Below are 22,873 nucleotides of genomic sequence, written 5' to 3' on the forward strand. Positions count from 1 at the left end.
CTCCAGTGCCGGCCGTCATCTACTGTAGGTAATACACTGACTATAGATAAGTGCCTCCTACAACCCCACTGCAAAACAGGGCTCAACAATAAGGACTGCCCGATTGCCCGGGGCAAGTAAAACTCGCGGTCGGGCATGTAAACTAACAACTCACTTGCCCGATCGGGCAAGTTGCTAAAAATAGTAAAAGTTAATAACTAATTGATAAAATAAATGTATTTTAAAACGTGCTCTTCGGCTCTGATGCAGCGGTCTCTCTGCCTGAAGTCACAGGCACAGCTGTGTAACAATGTCCTGCCCACAGCCCCCATTGATATTATTTTGCACGACGGACGCTTCATATAATAACATAACAATATACTATTTATGGTGTTATGTCATCTTGTCATTTCTGTCTCTACTTGGTCACACGTTAACGATTCTCCTCTGCTCTCTGTATTGTGCACGGTGGAGTTCCGCCACACACACAGGTGAGCACGCTAGAGCGGCTCGGGCCGCATTTTCCTGACCAAACCTGACCCCGAGCCCGGTGCAGTTTGTCAGCTGACAAAGTTATTGAAATGGACAGTGTGTAAATAACCAACAGACTGCTGTTACGCACAGACAAACACACTGGCAGCACAGCAGCTCAGCATGGCACTCATGCTGAGCTTGTGTTGCGTTCAGGCGTTGTCACGTAAGTAACAACTTCCAACACTTAAATACGTCATAGCACAAAACAGCAGCATGTCAAGTGACTTTTTACTTTATTATATTCAATAAAATTGTATGTTCCTAAATCTTGAGACACCTCATATGTAAGCTAGACAGACATTTCACCTGCTCATTACTGTGCACACATGTACTGTATGTACTTAGTCCTAAAGAGCCCTTCTGGTGCCAGTAGATACATAGAAACATCCCAGCAGGCTGTGCTTTGCAAGCATACAAAAAAGTTTCACACATGTGAAAATTATTTTTCATGCGTGTGCTTCACCTCCGCTGCTACAACTCCATCCTAGGGGAAACACTGCTGTGTGCATTTTGTGCAACAGGTGGATGTGGTAGTCTACTGGTAGAGTAGAGAGAGAGCCAAGTAGCGTTGAAGTAGAGTAGAGCAGGGCAGAGAGATGGAAGCAAAATATATTAAACCTGGTGTTAACACAGCAGAACTGGAGAGAGGGGTGAAAAATAAATAGAGGTGGGCATGGCTCAAGTAGGGCACAAAATTATAGACGGAGAACGATTGACAAATTTTTCACTTTAAGTCCTGACACTGTCATTTTTGTGTAGGAATTAAGCTACAATACATGACATATGTTGTTTTAATTAATAAATACAGTGTGAATAAAGATTACATAACATAAAAATAACTGCAGTCTTTGTTATTTGATAGCTGCTTAAATTAAACAATTTTTATAGGGCAAGTAAAAACTGACTTCGGGCAAGTAGATCTCTGACCAACTTGCCCGACCGGGCAAGTGAAAAAAAAAACCTTAGCGTTGAACCCTGCAAAAAAATCCAAACTATTCCTTTAAGTAGTTTTGTACCTGTAGCTCGGGTACTGCTGGCCCCTTCTCTGCGCATGCCCCTGTGTATCTAGGAAGCGGGTAGGGCAAGACCAGCGGGTAGGGACTCAAAACACTCCTGATGTCACATTTAGGAGGCTGAACTTCCTCCCTGGACATGGTCACCTGATCCAAAACAAGGAAGTTGTTGTTTGGTGTCCAGATGGTGCGTGTCTGTGGCAGGAAGGGTGGGCGCTGGAACATCAGGGTCATAGACATGGCGCCCAAAGTCACCAAGTCAAAACTAGAGTTAAATGACATTAAGACAGAATAAGATTGGAGCACGAGGAGAGAGAGAAAAGCATACATTTTGTGTATTCTGTGTGTGGATGTCTCTACCTTCCATCCTGCCTACTAATAGTGTAACCATACTCTGGATGCTGTGGGAAGGTGATGTTGACTCCAACCAGAGGAGAGCCGTCCTGCAACATGATGCTCCCTCGAATCACAGCCACCCGACTGGAAAAACAAAGGCGGGAAGCAGAGAGGGAGTGAGAAACGGAGAGAGAGAGATACATGGAGAGTAGCAGAGATGACAGGTTTACAATGATGGAGAACATAATGATTGTTTGAAGAGAGAGGCATATTGTGACGCACTAGCCAAACGACCTTGTGTGTGAAGAAAACCAACTGCATTTATTCTGCACAGTACAATTCCCTTCTTTAGCACAGAGAAATCTGCCAGAGATTGCCGGGATACAAGGACCATAAATATAGCTTCACCCACAGTAAAACCTTTCAACACCCTGTCATATAAAAAACAAAACTTCCACATCATGTTTATATTACAGTGACAGTGGTACCTGCAGCAAAAAGGCAGTGTTGTTCTTTAAATAGACCTTAAACCATCAGTCACATTCAGACTATTTTGAAATATTCATCATGATTTTACGGGTAAAGTGTGAAATACACTGCTTAAATCTAGAATAATCGCTGAACTGGTCAAATGAAGACAGATCAGGATGGACACGTGGTGCACACACACACACACACACACACACACACACACACACACACACACACATTGATGGAGCCTATCTGTTACTCCAGAAGAGGGATAAATGAAGGATGGCGAGGTTTCTCCGGGTGGCTTCACTGCCCCGTTTGTTACTCCTGTCCTGAAAGCTGCCATCGATTTCCCCTCTGAAAAAACTGCCAAATAATTAATTTATTTGTTTATTCGACAAGTAAACCGGGGGAGAAAAAAAAGGCACTTTGCTATTTTTCAGAGGGATCACTTCATGTTTTTCAATCCGAACTTTCTAGGTCATCATCTTGCCAGTGAGATGTATTTCCTCTCTGAGATGGTTGTGAGAGGCCACTGAAAAATTGATGGGGACACCTTTATGACTGGTGTAACCGAATGACACATGAATATGTAACAAACAAATACATTGCAGTTGTAGCCTGACACTGATACCCGAGGACGACGCACTGCTGTGTGACTGCTAATATCCAGGGGAACACAGATCACTAAGCACTGGCTTGTGAGCACATGAAAAGCCTCATTTACATGCAAACGCACACTCTCATTAAACAAATAATGGGCAATGGACAATTCATCGCAATAATACAGATGTATTTACTTCATTACCTACTTGTCATGTCTGTCTACATACTATATAGGAGAACAACTCAAGGACGCAGACATGCAAAAACAAATACATGACGGCATTAGCATGCACACGCAGATCCAGGCAAACAAAGAGTATACAATACCTGGTATCAAAGGGCACGTCTCCAGGGAGAGTGTGTGTGGCCGCCTTGCCAAGGAGGAAGCGTATGCGGCGGTAGAAGCTGTGAGTGTGTGTGCTGGCGGGCGAGGGGGGAGTGGTGGGGGGCAGCGGGCTCTGCTGCAACAAGGCCAAGGGGTCGGCAGAGCCGTGACACAGGGGGTCAGAGCCGCAACTCAGCTGCTCGCAACAGTCTGGGTCCACGCAGTCCATGAGGCCATCTGAAATGGACAGGGAGTTAAACATGTATAAAATAAAATACACAAACAGCATTAGGTGAGGAGAGGGTTGTTTAGGGGGAATTTACACAGTTAATATAGCGGAGACATTAACATCTTTATTGTGCATAGTTAATAAAGGCTTAAATAGATTTAAGTGACTAAGGTGCTGAGAACTCATTTCTATTCTAAAGGCCAAGGTAATGTATATATCCACAGTGGAAAGACATGAGGATGAAACCATAAAACCTCACGACTGCCAAGAAGTAACTTTTACACTTCTGGCCAGTGAGAAACTCTACTGGAGTAATCTAATCTACAACAATGAACTGCATATGCATCATCATAATCACGAATATCAATCAAATGAAATTCATTAGGAGCCATCAGTATACAATTATAGCATCTATTGTTATAAATCAGACCTGAATCACCAGCATTATTTGAATGTGATCCATTAAAGTCCAGCGTAAACAATGAGCCGCAGATACAAACCAAGGCGGCAGGTAATAGGAGCCAGGCTGGCATTTGTGTTTCCTATTTCAAGCCCGTTTCTGAAAAGGCAGGAAACAGTGCTGACATTTAAATGCATCTGACCACAGAGCAGAGAGCGAAAGGCCAACAATATTCTATTATAACCTCCTCCTACAAAGGTAGCATAGTACAATGGTTGATTTCCATAAGATTCACTACTTCAACTTGAAAGCACACTATTAACTGAAATTCTAATATCACTGTCATTAAAAGGACGTGCACGTTTGTAGCTTATTATGCAGGCATTGTTGTTTACCTTTACACACACTAGGCACAGTAAAAATGTAGATTTTGAACATATGTAATACATAAATATGTATGATTTCACTGCCTAGTGTGGAAAAATGCTGTTTTTTCAAGAGGAAGAACAATACATGCGCTTCTCTCCCCCATCCAGGCAGAATAATTGAAACTCTCTCTTCAAAGTTCCTCTTTATTCTCTGATTACTTGTGATAGCATCTTTCCATCTCTGTCTATCTTCAGAGACAAAAAGATTGCTCCGAGAGAAGGCTATGAGAGCCTACGGTATATCTGCCAATTAAGGGAGATGGCTGAATTGTGTGGTACAAAATTATAGTATCTCAAAGTATGTGCAGAAAGGCGGAGGATAGAAAGATAAGAGAAGTGTAAGTGTTCTCCATAAGGCTTTGTCAGTGAGTCTTCCTTTAGCATAACCATCCCTTAACTGATAGTTTGATACCTACAGTACAGACACTTCATCGATATTCATGAGGCATCATAATACCATATAATACCTTACAGTATGCTTTTTGCATATAGTGCAATTCACTGTAGTGTGGAGAGAAACCTGTCCCTTCCTCTACCCACTCACCACCTCAACCTCTACTTCACTACTCATACAGAGACAAAGAAAATACATATTGTAATAAATGGGTAGTCCAGCAATTTAATATCGCACTTCCATTGAGTGTGTCAAGCTTGATAAACACTAATAGCACCTTTTTGTTGGGTGCTGCCTGCCTAGCGACACCAAATTTTGGGAAATATGTTTATTTGCTTTTTTGCAAAGAGTCAAGTTAAGAAAATTTTATTTGTGTAACTGAAAATATTAATTGGGGGGGTCAAACATATGGCCCAGGGGCCAGAACCGGCCTGCTAAAGGGTCCAATCTGGGCCACTGTATGAATCTGCACACCTAATTGATGCCCTTGTGAAGGCTAACAGGTGCCAGGTTTCAGGAGTGTTAAATAGTAAGTAGCATACTTCATGTAAAATGCTGCTTCAGAAGCTTTTCTCTGGTCAACTGGCAGCAGTACAAAAGAATCTGTATCTTAAAACAACACTGGAGGAACCATACTGCTGAGGCGTTGTCAAAACCTTTGCAAATGGTTTGTATGGCAGGGGAAAACTTAACCTGCTTCCTTAGTAGCTTCCACTTTAGTTTGGTGTGGTGATGCCGGCTAATGTATGGAAATAATGCACATGTAATGATGATGAGTAGCAGACCGACTGAATGTGGAGAAACTGAGACATACTGTTGAAATCGTATAAATGATGAGATCAATACTGCTCATATCTGTTCATTCAGTATAAGGTGACAGCCAGCTGCCAGTTAGCTTAGCATAAAGACTGGAACCAGGGGGAAGGGCTACCCTGGCTCTGTTCGAACGTAACAAAATCTGCCTACAAGGACCTCTAAAGCTCACTGATTAAAATCTCATTTGCTTAATCCATACAAAAACCACAACAGCAATTTGTGGTTTTATGGGGGGTTATATGACTAAACCTTGGTCAGACGCAGTAACTTCTTGGAAATCTGGCAACCTAGCAGGGACGTAGAGACTCAGGAACTTATTATACTTATTGCTCTTTTTATCAAATGGGCAGATCAATTGACTGTATTGATCTTGTCATCTAAGTCGCTGCAACAAAGTATATTTCAGGGCTGACTAATAAGCCTTATGACCACTGACCAACTGGCCTTTATGTGTAAAATCAGTGGAATGTCCCTTTAAAAAGGGGCCCAGTTTGTTTAAGATGTGACTGAATTAACAGTTAATACTCTTGAATATAATGAGTAAATGCATTAAGTCCAAAGTGTGACAGTCCCACACATGAGACATCCATTAATACTAAAATATAATGAGAACAATGACATAATCTATACAGTACAATTGAAAAACCATCAGTGCCCACGCTGCTGGCAGGCCACAGTCCTGCTATGACTTGTTTCCTTTATTCAGCTCCTGTTTTATAGTCCACAGGACATTTTTTATTGTATGGCTCTGAGGTTATAATCCACGGTGAGGACCAATAATTCATGTTTTGAGCAGCCATCTACACTGACTTTCTTAAGTGTTGGCTCAGTCAGTCATGCCGCTTTGGTAAACAATGTGCGGAAAAAAAAAAAAAAAAGGTTACATTGCAGCTATCAGCACCCGGCGCCAGCCAAAAAAAGGACTACAAAACACTATGTATGTGTTTGAGGTTTCCTGCTGCTGTGTGCGCTGATTCAAACGCCACACAAAATGGGGAACCAAGCAAAAAAAATAAAAAAAAGAGAGAGAAAAAAAACAGGGACGCTTTTCCTCCAAACAAAAGAGACACTACCTTGTTTGCAATGATGGATTACAACACCGGCTTAACAGGCATGTCCATAATGGATATTTGATGGAGTTTCAAAAACGAATGGGCACAGTTTAAAGGATTGTAATATTGCACTATGTTCTCAAAACTTGTTGTTATGTATTGGAAAACAGCCTTAGATGGGGCTGAAATGGCGAGGAAAAGATTGCAATGAGCAGAGCTGCCTCTACTGCTGAAATTTTCCTTTCTTGTCTCTTCACCTGAGGATAGAACAACGCAGCTACGAGGCTGAGCGACACACACCTCTCACCTGTCACCACACACCTCATAACCAAAGAAGCAGAAATCTATTCTGCATGGTTTGCTGTATTTAGACTTGAGAAAATTTCTCTGAGTGCCTTTTATCTTAGCAGGTGGTATGCATATTAGACATTTAGCTGTGATAAGAGGGAAAAACAGACATACACACTGCGCACAAATGCATGCACACTCACACACACACACACACACACACACAAATACATATTAAATATAATAATGACCAGCGGGACTCTACAGGAGTCTCCGCAGGACTGGGACAGCACAGAGGGATACTTGGGGGGGGGGGGGGGGGGGGTGTAGTGAGGCAGCTTTTTCGGCGGGAGAAACAGGACTAGAAGTAATGGAATGGAATGGACAATCTGCCACAAAGACAGAAATAAAAGAGGTAAGAAAGAGAGAAAGAGATAGAAAATGATAGATGATGTTAGAATGTCACCTCCGTCGTTGTCTGTTCCATCACTGCAGTCAGTTTCCATGACAACGCTGCATCCAGGCCCACTCCATCCAGCCTGGCAGACGCAGCGCCAGCCGCTCTGCTCCAGGGTACAGCGCCCATGCCCGCTGCACAACCCTGGGCAGCCGTCTGAAAAGGTGTGTCCCACGAGCACATGTGCACACACAAACACACATTTGTAAGCATGTTGGAGGAGCACAAGATAAAATTTAAATCCTAAATAAAGATAAATTACCTTTCACAACGACGTCCAAATCATGAGTAACTGTAAGGGGGAAAGAAAGTGAGAACTGGGTAAAAGAAAGCAATTGTAAATGGAAATTATTCCAACAACAGTGACACCTTTTTTTATCCTATTAATCATACTAATCAAAATATCACAAGGAATAATTAAAAATACTCCCACATGCACACACACACACACACACACACACACAGAGCTCACCAATGTTACAGTGTTCTCCCTCCCAGCCAGGCTGGCAGATGCAGGTCCCGTCGTGGCACTGGCCGTGTTCTTCGCAGCGAGGATGGCACGCTCTCTGGTCGCAGGCAGCGCCAATCCAACCCTCCTCGCACTGGCACTGGCCCTCTGAGCAAACACCATGGCTGCCACATGGCACCGGGCACAGCTCTGCCGAACAGGTGGGTGGGGATTTGCGTGAGAAAAAAGCGTGTAAGTGTGAGAGGAAAAGAGAGAATGAGAGGGAGGGGAGCAGATGGAGGAATTGAGAATTGGAAGAAGAGAAAAGGTAAAAGAGGCACATGGGACATGGAGAGAGGAAAAAAGTAAAAAAAAAAAAAATCCGAATTGGGGGTGAGCCATCGGATATAGGTGAAAGAAAAAAACTAACGATAGAAAAGGATAACCTCCGAGACTAAAAAGTCTACTTTCTCACAATACATAATCTTCTCACCTCTAATAGCTGAGCTCCCTGAAGGAGAAGAAGAGTGAATAGACTCATAATAACAGCCAAATGATTCGTATTTGCACCGCATATTTAAACTACAGGGACTCCAATTCAGCTCTATTATTCTTTTCTGACATTTTGATCAGATTTGGTGGGTATGTTAATACCCTTTCTTTTGCTCCATCTCTCCATCTTTGTCTCTGTCAGCTTTCTCTTTTCAGTATCCCTTTCCCTCCTTCTCCTCTTGCAACATCCCTTTAAAATTCTCTCCCCTTCTTTTTGTCTATTTCCTTTTCTCTGTGCTTCTCACCATCTAACTCTCCCTCCCTCGCTCTTTCTTTCTCTTTCTCTCCCTCCCTCTCTCTCTGCAGAAGCAAAGCCTCATCCATCAGTAAAGAGAGCAAAGTGCTGGAGGCACACAAAGACTACTTATCCAGCTGCAGTAAAAAGTTATTTCAATTTAAATATACATAGCATGGAGAGGGGAGGAAAAAGTGGATTAAAGTTGGAGAGTTTTTCAGCTCTCTATTAGAATTACATTAGCTTAGCTATGCTTCAACAAGACCAGGACGCAGAATTGCTGGGTCCTTTTGATTAAAAGCCCGGCAGGTAGAGAGGGCCCGCTCATATCTCAGATATTCAGCCACGGTCCATCATTATCATGGGCTATATCACCATAATAAGGCATGCATACACCTGAGAGCAGCAGCTAATGCCAATTGCCTGCAAATCGTTGGTGCGCATGGTAAAGCGGATCCATCCCAACACCAGCGTTAAGTTAGTGTGGTGGAAACAGAGGGAAGTCAGTGCTATAAGGGGCTATTTTCCTCTCTGTCAGTTTACACTTCAAGGACAAGGACACTTTTCTCGCTGTGTACCGCAGAGTACTGTATCCGACATATTCGACACTAGACTACGCATGCTTTCCTTTTCTAGTTACAATAGCTAACTCTCTGCCTTTTCTTCACTATTACTATAGGACTGCTGTCTATTTAAGCAGGCGGAGTTTACCGAGTGCAAAAGAAAGTTCAGGTGGGTGTAGATGTAAGAAATTTTTTACAGCCATATCTAACAACCGCACAATGACTAATATGTAGTGTACAGGTAAAGAGGTCTGCAATAAACATCAGCAAGCTTTTAAATGCCAAGCTGAATGTTCCTCAGAGTAGCAGTCTCTGAGAGGCCTTGCCGCAAAGTGAGAATAGAGGTCTTTTTTTTTTTCCTTGCCTGCCTTTTTTTCTTCATTTAGCTGAAGGGAATGTGTGTGTGTGTGTGTGTGTGTGTGTGTGTGTGTGTGTGTGTGTGTGTCTGTGTGTGTGTCTGTGTCTGTGTGCATAAGAATATGTGTGTTACACTATAAATGCACAGTAAAGTGAGTGCAATCGCAAGAGTTGGGGAGGGCTCCAGAGTGCTGCCGTCAGAGTCATGAGGCGAAATCTCATTTAGGACCAGCATGAAGAGAGTGCAAAAACACACTCACTCACACACACACACATGCATATACATACACACACAGACCCATTTCACAGAGTGGCTCCAATCCATATTTCTCTCTCATGTCTATCAAATCCCCAGAAAATAGTATCTGGCAAGACCATGCGTGCTACAAGAACACTGGCAAACCAGAGATGTGCAGTTGAAATTTTCTGTGTTTATTTCTGTGGGTGAACAATAATCCTCAGGTCTTACCAGTGTAGCAGTCTGGTCCCGTCCAGTTGGGCTGGCAGGCGCAGGTGTCTGACTCAGGGAGATAGGTGCCATGTCCTGAACACTGCTCCTGACAGGCTGGCAGCGGGTCATCACAGCTCACTCCTGCCCAGCCTGCAGAGCACACGCACTCCCCGCGCACGCATACGCCGTGCCCTCCGCACTGAGGGTCTACGCAGTCCACTGCAGAGAGAGAGAGAGAGAGAGGACGAAAGGAAAAGCAAGAATGAGTCAGAGGTGAAGGGAGGGAGTGAAAGAGTTAGGGGGAGGAGGGGTTGAAGGGGGGTGAGGGGGGCGCTGGCCTCATTATAATCATCAGTTCATCGAGTATGAAAGCAGTGTTCTTTGCATCCCATCCAGGAGTTAACCACCCTAGCTACAATTCCTGTATCTGTTCCACAACATTACACTTCATAGGACACTTAGAACTGAGGCTTTGATAAGGAGTGAAATGGGTTGGTTTGTGTGTGTGTGTGTGTGTGTGTGTGTGTGTGTGTGTGCACTTGTTTTTCTATCTCGGTGGGGACATCAACCTGAATACACACTCACCCAGTGGGGACCTGGTTTACCGTGGGGACCAAAAATGAGGTCCCCACGGCTAGACGCCTCCTAGAGCCGTAAAACTTAGAATATAGGCGCCTCATGAAATTTCCTACAAGTGTCCCCTTGGAGTTATACACATGAAAAATGTGAAAGTGTGTGAAATTTGATGCGCCCTTAGTGGACACACACTGGTACTGCAGTCCCCACAGGGTTCAACCGAATGGTTATGTGTGTCACATTGTGCCACTCTCTAGCGCCCCCTATGGGTCAAAGGTAGAATGACAGCTTGGTAATTTATCTTAAATTTAAGTTGTTGTTTTTTTTAATCAATGATACCCAATTATAGACAAAAAAACTAATTCTATTTTGAGCTTACTTTTACCAAGTCTTGGATTTTATTACTGTTTTAAAAACAATTGTAAATATAATACATCAGTGTAATATATTAAACCAAAATCTTCTGCTTGTCGTCTTCACTTATCTTGCCAGGAAGTTTTTCATCCTCCACAGTCGACTTCATGTTGAAAGTGTACGACTCCACTATTATTATGATCCCTTTTTCAAACCATTCATTTCTGTTACCTCCAATTTCTAAAACTACTACTAAATTTAACTAATTGTTTCTATTTTGACTTTTTATTTTATATTTAAGATATTTAATATAATGAGGACATGATTCAACCGATTCATGAGTATACAGCATCAGGACACTAGTATTCATGCAAAATTGATCCTTAGCTTTAAATTCTTCTAATACTTGTTATACATAATAATTGGCAAACTTTCTGGGGAAAACCTGGTCTTATTAGGAGAGACGGCATTCACCCCACTTTGGATGGAGCTGCTCTCATTTCTAGGAACCTGGCAAATTTTATTAGTAATTTAAATCCCTGACAACCCAGAGTTGAGACCAGGACAGAGAGTTGCAGTCCTAAACGCCTCTCTGAGCTTCTAGTTCAGTTACCCAGCCATAGTTTTCATAGTTTTATACAAACGGTGTCTGTCCCCCGACCACCTAAATTATTTAAATCTAAAATTAAACAAAGAGGAGTTGTGCATAACAACCTCATAAAAATTAAAACCTCTTCTGTGACAGAAAGACAAAACAGGAGAATTAAATGCGGACTGTTAAATATCAGGTCTCTATCGTCTAAAGCAGTGTTAGTAAACGAATTAATATCAGATAATCATATTGATTTACTCAGTCTCACTGAAACCTGGCTGTGTCAAGATGAATATGTTAGTCTAAATGAGTCCACTCCTCCCAGTCATAATAATACCCACATTCCTCGAGGCAGCGGCCGAGGAGGGGGAGTTGCAGCCATTTTTAACTCTAGTCTGTTAATCAGCCCTAAACCTAAACTAGATTATAATTCATTTGAAAGCCTCGTTCTTAGTGTTTTACATCCGACCTGGAAAACCTCGCAGCCACTTTTATTTGTTATAGTGTACCGTGCTCCTGGCCCGTATTCTGAATTTGTATCTGAATTCTCAGAGTTTTTATCCAGTTTAGTTCTTAAATCAGATAAAGTTATTATTGTAGGCGATTTTAACATTCATGTCGACGTTGATAATGACTCCCTGGCTACCGCGTTTATCTCATTAATAGACTCCATTGACTTCAGTCAGGGTGTACATGAACCCACTCATTGTTTTAACCATACCCTCGATCTAGTTCTGACGTATGGAATTGAAATTGATAACCTAAAAGTCTTTCCACAGAATCCCTCGCTATCAGATCATTATCTGATTACTTTTGATTTCTTTTTACTCGATTACACGCCACTTAGCAACAGTTACTATACTAGATGTTTATCAGATAGTGCTGTCACAAAATTTAAGGAAAAGATTACTTCGTCGTTAAATTCAATACCAATACCTTCAGTAACAGAGGTTTCCCGTGCCGACTTTAACCTCTCCCAAATTGATCATTTTGTTGATAGCGCCGTAGGCTCGCTGCGAACAACGCTCGACTCTGTAGCTCCTCTTAAAAAGAAGTTAACAAAGCAAAGAAAGTTTGCTCCTTGGTATAACTCTCAAACCCGTAGGTTAAAACAAATATCGCGAAAATTTGAAAGGAATTGGCGATTAACCAAACTGGAAGAATCTCGTTTAATCTGGACAGACAGTCTCAAAACTTATAAGAGGGGCCTCCGCAATGCCAGAGCAAACTATTACTCAGCATTAACAGAAGAAAACAAGAACAACCCCAGGTTTCTTTTCAGCACTGTAGCCAGGCTGACTGAGAGTCAAAGCTCTATTGAGCCTTGTATTCCTTTAGCCCTTAGCAGTAATGATTTTATGAGCTTTTTTAATGACAAAATTCTAACTATTAGAGGCAAAATTCATGACCTCCTGCCCTCGGATGGTAGGCCTACCTATCTAACCTCAAACACAGCTGTAGAATCTAATATATATTTAGATTGCTTCTCCCCAATTTCTCTTCAAGAATTGACCGCAGTGATTTCTTCATCTAAATCATCAACGTGTCTCTTAGACCCCATCCCAACTAGGCTACTTAAGGAGGTCTTTCCTTTAGTTAACACTCATATATTAGATATGATCAATATATCCCTATTAACAGGCTATGTACCACAGTCTTTTAAGGTAGCTGTAATTAAACCTCTCCTAAAAAAGCCCACCCTGGATCCAGAGGTGTTAGCCAACTATAGACCAATATCTAATCTTCCCTTTATGTCAAAGATCCTTGAGAAAGTAGTCGCAGACCAGCTGTGTGATTTTCTCCAGGATAATAATTTATTTGAGGAATTTCAGTCAGGATTTAGAGTGCATCATAGCACTGAGACAGCTCTAGTTAAAATTACAAATGACCTTCTGATTGCTTCAGACAAAGGACTCGTCTCTGTTCTTGTTTTATTAGATCTTAGTGCGGCGTTTGACACAATTGACCATCAAATTCTACTGCAGAGACTGGATCACTTAATTGGCCTAAAAGGTTCAGCACTAAGCTGGTTTAAATCTTATTTATCTGATCGTTTTCAATTTGTTGACGTTCGTAATGAATCATCCTTACGTACCAAAGTTTGTTTTGGAGTTCCGCAAGGTTCTGTGCTCGGACCAATCCTATTTACTCTATATATGCTTCCTTTAGGTAACATCATTAGAAATCACTCTATAAATTTCCATTGTTATGCGGATGATACACAGTTGTATTTATCGATGAAGCCAGAAGAAAGTAATCAATTAACTAAACTCCATAACTGCCTTAAAGACATAAAAAATTGGATGAGCACCAATTTCCTGATGTTAAATTCAGACAAAACTGAAGTTATTGTTCTTGGCCCCAAACAACTCAGAGACTCTTTATCTGATGACATAGTTTCTCCAGATGGCATTGCTCTGGCCTCTAGCACTACCGTAAGAAACCTCGGAGTAATATTTGATCAAGATTTGTCTTTTAATTCTCATTTAAAGCAAACCTCACGGACTGCATTTTTTCATCTGCGTAATATTGCGAAAATTAGGCCTATCCTGACCCGAAAAGATGCAGAAAAATTGGTCCACGCTTTTGTTACCTCAAGGCTGGATTACTGTAACTCTCTATTATCAGGTAGCTCTAGTAAGTCCTTAAAAACTCTCCAGCTAATTCAGAATGCAGCAGCTCGTGTACTAACAGGAACTAAGAAACGAGATCATATTTCTCCTGTTTTAGCTTCTCTGCACTGGCTCCCTGTAAAATCCAGAATTGAATTTAAAATCCTACTGTTAACTTATAAAGCTCTAAATGGTCAAGCCCCGTCATATCTTAGAGAGCTCATAGTGCCATATTATCCCACCAGAACACTGCACTCTGAGAACGCAGGGTTACTCGTGGTCCCTAAAGTCTCCAAAAGCAGATCAGGAGCCAGAGCCTTCAGCTATCAGGCTCCTCTCCTGTGGAATCATCTTCCTGTTATGGTCCGGGAGGCAGACACCGTCTCCACATTTAAGACTAGACTTAAGACTTTCCTCTTTGATAAAGCTTATAGTTAGGGCTGGCTCAGGCTTGCCCTGTACCAGCCCCTAGTTAGGCTGACTTAGGCCTAGTCTGCCGGAGGACCCCCTATAATACACCGGGCTCCCTCTCTCTCCCTCTCTCTCTCTCTCTCTCTCTCTCTCTCTCTCTCTCTCTCTCTCTCTCTCTCACACTCTCATCCTATTACTGCATCTTGCTAACTCGGCCATTCTGGATGTCACTAACTCGGCTTCTTCTCCGGAGCCTTTGTGCTCCACTGCCTCTCAGATTAACTCATATCACAGCGGTGCCTGGACAGCGTGACGTGTGTGGTTGTGCTGCTGCCGTGGTCCTGCCAGATGCCTCCTGCTGCTGCTGCCATCATTAGTCATTAGTCATACTTCTACTGTTATTATACACATATGACTATTGTCACACATGTATACTGCCAGATATTAATACATACTTTCAACATATTGTACCACAGTAGCCAGAACTATAACTATAATATTATTACTTTCATTAATGTTGTTGTAAGCTACTGTCATTACCTGCATCTCTCTCTCTCTCTCTCTCTCTCTCTCTCTGTCTCATTGTGTCATATGGATTACTGTTAATTTATTATGCTGATCTGTTCTGTACGACATCTATTGCACGTCTGTCCGTCCTGGAAGAGGGATCCCTCCTCAGTTGCTCTTCCTGAGGTTTCTACCGTTTTTTTTTTCCCCCGTTAAAGGGTTTTTGGGGAGTTTTTCCTGATCAGCTGTGAGGGTCTTAAGGACAGAGGGATGTCGTATGCTGTAAAGCCCTGTGAGGCAAATTGTGATTTGTGATATTGGGCTTTATAAATAAAATTGAAATTGAAATTGAAAACATACATACATATACATATATATTCCTCACAAAAAATGCAGACATTTAATTGTTGAAGACAATGAAATGCAGATAACAGACGGAAGGCTACATCTTCTTTGGTTAGACTTGTGCTGATAATGATCCTTTTGTGAATTTTTAATCTGATCAAGGCCACAAGACTTATTTAAAGCCAGTTTCCCAATAGCACAACTGTCTTCATCAGGCCTGATAACCACATTATCATGGGGAACATCCCCAACACAAAAATCACCACTTTTGACACAGTTAAAAAAAACTCCCTATTCTGTCTTCTTCCTATTTCTTCACACTACCAGTTACTCATTCAATAATGGAGAGCAGAGGTATTTTACCATCATCCATAATCTTTGCCTCTTTCCAGAAATATTCAGCATCATTTTGCTGCAATTTTCTGGCCATAGAATTTGCTCTCAGAGTCTGTTCATATCTTTTAGTAATAATAATACTTGAATTATAACTATGAGTGGCTCTGTATTCACAGTGTCATGTAATAGCCTATAATTCAGGGTATACACAAAGGAGAAAGTCACAAATGGTGAAAAACTGAAAGTAAATACTTAAGTCAAGTACAGTAAGATGTGATTACTGGTATATAGGTACCAGCTAATGCAGTGTTATAATGCATGTTATCTTTGCTAACTCTCATTTAAATACAGACTTGAGCCGATAAAGCAGCATGCAGAATGGAGAACAGAGCAGCATGAAGAGAGGAGAGAGAAGCGAGAGAGGAGAGAAGAACAGAGCATGACAGGAGGAAGTTACACTATTTCAGTGTAGTCTTGATGTGGATAAAGCATATGTGCAATGTAGATTTATCAATAAAGTACAGATGTAGCTGAAGGTCCATCCCTGTATATTTGTTACATACTCAATAATACAGCAGACTGTGAATAAGTATACTTAATAAACAATAACTGCATCTGAATGATCACCACTAGACACTAGCTGTGTTGGCCTAGTTGTACTGTTAGCAGAGAAGCTACAAGAGCCAGATTGTGCATAAACAGAAATAACTGCATCTGTTAGCACTGGTTGTTAGAGCAACATGGACAAGTGACAGGAGAGAAGCAGAACATCATGAAGACAGGAGCAGAACAACATGGAGAAAAGCAGCATGGACAGGAGGAAAAACACAATGTCAGTGTAGTCACTGCTGTGATTACCCGTGGCACTCGGCCTGCGGCCTTGTGATGTGGATAAAGCATATGTGCAATGTAGATTTATCAATAAAGTACAGATGTAGCTGAAGGTCCATCCCTGTATATTTGTTACATACTCAATAATACAGCAGACTGTGAATAAGTATACTTAATAAACAATAACTGCATCTGAATGATCACCACTATATAGACGTGTTAGCACTATTAGTCCTAGTTAGCAGAATAGCTACAACAGTCAATGCATGAACAAACAGAAGTGATAACTGAATCTGAATGATTATTGAGAGTGTTATTTAAGTGTTAGCGCTGGTTGATGGAGCAACATAAAGAGAAGAAAGAGGAGCAGAGCAGCACAAAGAGAAGCCAAAGGACTAGAGATGCATGGAATAAAGGAAACATTGAACACAATGTAGTCTTGATATGGATAAAGCATGTGCAATATGGATTCTTAAATAAAGTACAGACACAAGGGTCCAGTATTCATTGTATTCAACAATACAGCTGATTGTCCCGTACACAGAGAACTTGAGAGCATCACTGTTTAAAAAGGCAGAAACAATAATTGCAGCTGAGTGACCTCCACTAAATAGATGTGTTAGCCTGGTTGTCCTGTTTGCAAATAAGCTAAAAGCATCACTGTGTGGACGAACATAACTGCATCTGAGGTATCATTAGGAGGCCTGATCAGTGTTTGTTAGCACTGGCTGTCCTGTTAGCAGAAAAACTACAAGAGCCACAGTGTGTGAATTAACAATAACTGCACCTGAGGGATCACTAGGAGGCCCAACCAGTGTTTGTTAGCACTAGTTGTCCTGTTAGCAGAAAATTTAACCCCCGTGTCAAAGCGTTTGTGAAGGCCAGGTCTGAAACTCGACCCAGTCAATGCCGTGACCTCCTGATAAACATAATTTCAGCATCCTAGCTCAAAGCGTTTGTGAATTTTTCAAGAAATTCAAGTTTCCCGCTGTTTTGAAATTCAAATGCCAGGAAGAAAACTCCTTTTGGGCTACTGTTTGTAAAACGTGTCCTTTTGGCCGCCAGGCAGTGATCTTTGACCCCACAGACCCCAGATTCGGAACAGAGGATCCCCAGGGGCCACTAAACATAATCCCGAGGAAAATAAACCCAAAGTCCTGCAGTTTGGTTTTTTTTTTTTTTTTGCCTGTTTCAGAAACTCCAAATCAGGAGCTGTAAGACCTATAGCCTCCTACACCCTCTGACGCAGGTGGACGTTTTGGAGCAAACATTTTTCCTAAAGTCGTACGAGTCTGAATCTTTTTACGTTTTTCAGGGGCTCCAGACGAGCGGATAGACATCAGTTGGTGCCGATCGGACCTGTACTTTTTGATGGGCAGGGCTTTGAAAAATCATCTTTTCCAACCTATGAGTGCCTGCCATTGCCATAGGACCTATAGCAGTCTCCCCGAGGCCCAACTTCATAGACCCTTTGGAAAGCTAACAAGCTCTGCGGTGGCCGTATCGCGACACGGTCAAAAAATCCTAGCAGAAGGCCCTCTGCGCCAGTAGTGTTTGTGGTTGTCATAGTGACCATACGTCACTTCCGCTATGTACGGTGGGGTTGTTATAGTTACCAGGCGTCACTTCCTCTGGGTCTGTGTTTTGTACCAGCTCTTGTTTACACTAAACGGCTGCTGCCGCACTACTCAACCTGCGTTGTGTGATTCATGTGTATCGTCCTCCTTTACTGGCGTGGTGGCAGCGTTTCCCGAACATACGACCAGAGGATATTATCAACTACTGAAGTCATAACAGTAACTACCCTGTCAGGGGAATCACAGTGTAGTGACGCCTACAACCAGACGCAGTTGAACTAACGGTGGCTAAGTGCGCATCATGGCTAATTCACACAGAGCACTGAACCAAGATTGAAACTGTCAACTCTTTTGAGAACTGGCGCCAGAACCTGTTGTACACACTGCCACTTGATGGTGAGTTTGTCCCATTTCTGCTCAATGGTGCAGAATGGGAGAAGAGTTAGTTAGTTAGTTACAAATTCATTAAAGTGTCCTGCACACCAGGGTGCCCAGCCCGCACGGGCTTACAAGACACTCGCTTAAAATACACATATTACAATCCAAGACAGCCAAAAAAAAAGGGATACAGTCAATATACTCGGAATGCGGCTTACGGATACAGAGTTCTCCTTCGTAGCTGCCATGCCTTCTCCAAAAACTCACTTAAAGTAAACACTTCTTCCTTAAACAGCCAACATAACATAGAACATTCAGATATCCAAAACAAATCAGGATTCTTTACCTGGATCTTTTCAAATAAAATGTTTCTTAAACCATGATAAAGTGGACAATGAAACACAAAATGAAATTCATCCTCCACAACTCCTAGGTCACAAAGCACACACAATCGCTGTTCTTCAGGAGTACCTTTATACCTACCTACCTCAACTGCCAAGGGTAAAACACCCGCTCTTAGTTGAGCACAGAGGGACCTCTGTCCTTTCTTTAAATTAAAAGAAACATAAGGTTCAGTGGAATACTCATTTTTAATCTGAATATAGTTTCTCAGTTTTGTTTTTTTCCAAATATCCACCTTCCATTGCTGTTGGTGTAACAATGACAGTTTCTGTTTGACCACCTTTAAATTACACTGTAAATTATTCATAAAATGTGCATTTAAATCCAAGAGTGAAAAAATTGAAGATATCTCTCTGATCCATGCATGGTTGTGTACTTTATTCCAATTAAATATACTTTTTGTTAACCTCTCCTCTGGCAATTGAGTTAGGCGGTTCCACAGCCTGATCATCTCACATCTCTGCCTTGCCAAACAACTTTCCCAACCTGTATCACCTTCAATAGCTAACTTAGTAGTGTACTTATGCACCTCAAGGAAGCACCTCAAAGCTCTATTCTGAATAATTTTGCATTCGGCAGCCTCTTCAGCGCCCCACACTCCTGCTGCATAAAAAAGGATAGAGGCAACCATAGAGTCATATAGTTTAGTGTAAGTAACAAAACCCAGATCAGGACATAGTTTCAGTTTACCTAGTATGGCACCCAGAGCTCTACCTGCTGAGTCTGCCAACATTTTCCTTCCCTCTGAAAAATTCATAAATTCATTGAAAATAAAGCCTAAATATTTATAAGAGGGGGTATAACTCAAATTCACTGACCCAAAAAGAAATCCATAGTTGTTCTGCTGCTCGTATTTCCTCCTGAAATGTATAATCTGTGTTTTTTCCCTGTTGATTGCGAGTCTCCATTTACTACACCACCCCTCCATGATATTCAACATTTTCTGAAGATTAGACTCATTTTCGGCCACCAAGGCAATATCATCAGCATATAAAAGAATACTCAGATTAATATTTCCAATTGAAATTCCCAAATTTTCCTGCTTAATTTCCTGAGCCAGATCATTCACATATAAAGCAAACAGGGTGGGCGAGAGCGCATCACCTTGCTTTACACCATAAGGTGTGGGAAACCAGCCAGTTCTACGATCATTTAACTGAATACAGGCGACTGGGGCTTTGTATAAAGCTTTAATGGCATTATAGAATTTACCATGAATGCCAGAGCAGAGTAACTTATACTCCAATAAGTCTCTGTGGATCCAATCGAATGCCTTTTTAAAATCAACAAAGCAAACAAATGTATTTTTACCCTCCTCTAATCTTGCTCTTATGACTGATGAAATAACAAAAATATGATCGATACAAGCTCTTTCTTTTCTAAAGCCATTCTGCTCATCCACCAACCCGTTATTAAACTCCAAGTAATCAGTGAGTCTCTTATTTAAAACGCCAGAATAGAGCTTGTAAACCGTACTGAGCAAGCTGATGCCTCTATAGTTTAGGGGGACTCTGGGGTCTGTTGTTACTGATTTTGGGATGGGAATAATTATTGCTTTATCCCACATGGATGGTGTGATGCCCGTATTAAAACAAGTTTGAAATAAAGGATGTAACACAGTCAACAAGTTGGGGGATTTGAGCACCTCATTAGAGAGCTCCTCCACGCCCACTGCCTTTTTTACTTTGGCGCGATCTATAGCATCTTGCACCTCCTTTAATGTAATTTCATTATTTAACATGTCACTGTGGTGATACACTGTATGTGAATTACACATCCTCCTTTCAAGATCACTTTTAATTTACAAGTTTCCTTTAGAAATTGATCATTGAAAAGCACATCATTACTGCAAGCATAGAGGCTACTGTAGTCGTTCTCCCATTTTTTTAATACTTGTTCACTTTCAAAAGAAGATTCCCCGTTTTCCATTACAATTTCTAAAGGGATCAGCTTACTCTTTTGTGGCCCAAGTCTGTTTATTTCTCTCCAAAATAATTGAGGATTGCTAAATTGCATTTGCTCCAACTGTAGAGCTTGTCCTCTCCTAAAACGCCGCTTGAAAAATCGCAGTTTTCTATCAAAAAGAGTTTGACAGAGTTTAAATTCCTCATGCAAAATCCTCCTTCTACTGTCTTTACAGCTTAGATACATTTTTTCTGCCTTTCGCAAATTATACCGTAATTCATTCAGTTCAGTGTTCCAAAAAAGTTGCTTAGTTCTGTGGTTCCTCTTCCTCACGTAATTTCTACCTGTGCAGTATTTGTCTAGTTCACCATGCAAAATATCACAAAGTCTGCCATAACACTGATCTATATTATCCTGAGTTCTACTGCCATTTTGCAGTTGATTTATGATCCCAAAAAGGGCATCATGACACACCTCGGAACATAAAAAATTTACAGGGAGGTGTCTAAGCCTACTCCTTTTTATCCCCTGATTTAAGTCTACACTCTGCTTAGTAACTTCAGCTGCTTGAAAACGGACACAGAGCAGCGCATGATCAGGCAGTTTACTGCGCACATCCAGCTGTTTAGTAGCTTCAAAGCCAACGCTTTCTACAAGTTGTGAAGGCATGTAAACTCTAAACTCAAGACAAGTTTTTAAATCGACGAGAAGAAATCCAAAACGTCTCCATGCCGAGGATTTACAGATGACGTCGACCCAGTTCCTGCTGCCCAACGTCGCAATAAAGAACGCAAGGTGGCCATGTTGGAGCTCATGCTGGGACAGATTGCTAATTACTGTCCTGTAATCTCTCGTCACAGCATTGTCAGAAACTCCACTTCCATTGACAGCATATGGCAAGCCATTCGCCTACATTACGGCTTTCAGTGCACTGGAGTGCACTTCACTGACTTTGCTGCTATCAAACGGGAACCTGATGAGAGACCAGAGGATTTGTATCAACGTCTGATGGCTTTTACTGACGACAACTTACTGCGTAAGGATTCCGGCATCAGCCACATGGGAGAAGTTGTGACTGAGGCTGAGGAGTTAACGCCCTCACATGGCTCCGCCTCATACACGCTGATCTGCCGAAGCTCATCAAACAAAGGTATTGCACTGAACTGCGGTCCCGCACGTTGGCATCCATTAAACCAGAAATCTCACAAGCCCTTGATTCACTACTAGATGAGTTGCAGGCCTCGGAGGATGCCCGTGCTATGCGTGCGGCCGTGTCTGAGCTTGCCAGGTCAAAGCAAGCCCTGCCTGCCCGTCTGAGGAAGTCATGTCCCTTATGCAAATGTGCCGACAGGCCTGATAATCACTTTCTTAGCAAATGCACGTTCCTGCCCCCCCAAGACAGAATCTTCATGGCTAAATCGCGCCAAGTGATGGGTGAGCAGACCAAGGGTCTGATCCTTTGCACAGTGGTCGCCTGTCGCGTCCTGATGCACATACTCGAAGGTCAGCCCCCTACCTCAAAGCATTGATGAATTATTAAAGAAAAGACAGTGCTTTTTAAAAAAAAAACGTGTCTCTTTGGCTGCTGCGCGATGACCTTTGACCCCAGGTGTCCCAGATTCAGAACAGAGGATCCCCCAGAGCCACTAAACGATAATCTGGAACAAAGGTATGAAAAAATTGTCCAGATCGCCCCCAAAGGGTTGACCTTTGACCTTTCCCAAGGTCACACAGGTCTGAAACTTTGCACAGTGGTTGCCTGTGGCGTCCTGGTGCACATATTCAAAGGTCAGCCCCCTACCTCAAAGCATTGATGAATTATTAAAGAAAAGACAGTGCTTTTTTAAAAAAACGTGTCTCTTTGGCTGCTGCGCGGCGACCTTTGACCCCAGATGTCCCAGATTCAGAACAGAGGATCCCCCAGAGCCACTAAACAATAATCTGGAACAAAGGTATGAAAAAATTGTCTAGATCGCCCCCAAAGGGTTGACCTTTGACCTTTCCCAAGGTCACACAGGTCTGAAACTTTGCACAGTGGTCGCCTGTGGCGTCCTGATGCGCATACTGGAAGGTCAGCCCCCTACCTCAAAGCATTGATGAATTATTAAAGAAA

At 42.1% G+C, this 22,873-nt stretch overlaps 1 protein-coding gene across 1 annotated transcript in view; it reads right to left on the bottom strand.

Moving 5' to 3' along the window:
- tenm1 (teneurin transmembrane protein 1) overlaps positions 1–22,873 on the bottom strand; it is a 246,359-nt gene that overhangs the window by 77,082 nt on the left and 146,404 nt on the right. Inside the window, exons 11-17 of the mRNA XM_033632857.2 lie at positions 9,953–10,153; positions 7,801–7,986; positions 7,591–7,620; positions 7,338–7,484; positions 3,267–3,501; positions 1,887–2,006; positions 1,530–1,791 (exon numbers count right to left, since the gene is read on the bottom strand). Coding sequence (XP_033488748.1) covers positions 1,530–1,791; positions 1,887–2,006; positions 3,267–3,501; positions 7,338–7,484; positions 7,591–7,620; positions 7,801–7,986; positions 9,953–10,153 — 1,181 coding nt within the window. The remainder of the gene's footprint in view (positions 1–1,529; positions 1,792–1,886; positions 2,007–3,266; positions 3,502–7,337; positions 7,485–7,590; positions 7,621–7,800; positions 7,987–9,952; positions 10,154–22,873) is intronic.

This window comes from Epinephelus lanceolatus, chromosome 7 (assembly GCF_041903045.1).
Source record: "Epinephelus lanceolatus isolate andai-2023 chromosome 7, ASM4190304v1, whole genome shotgun sequence".
NCBI classification, from domain to species: Eukaryota; Metazoa; Chordata; class Actinopteri; order Perciformes; family Serranidae; genus Epinephelus; species Epinephelus lanceolatus.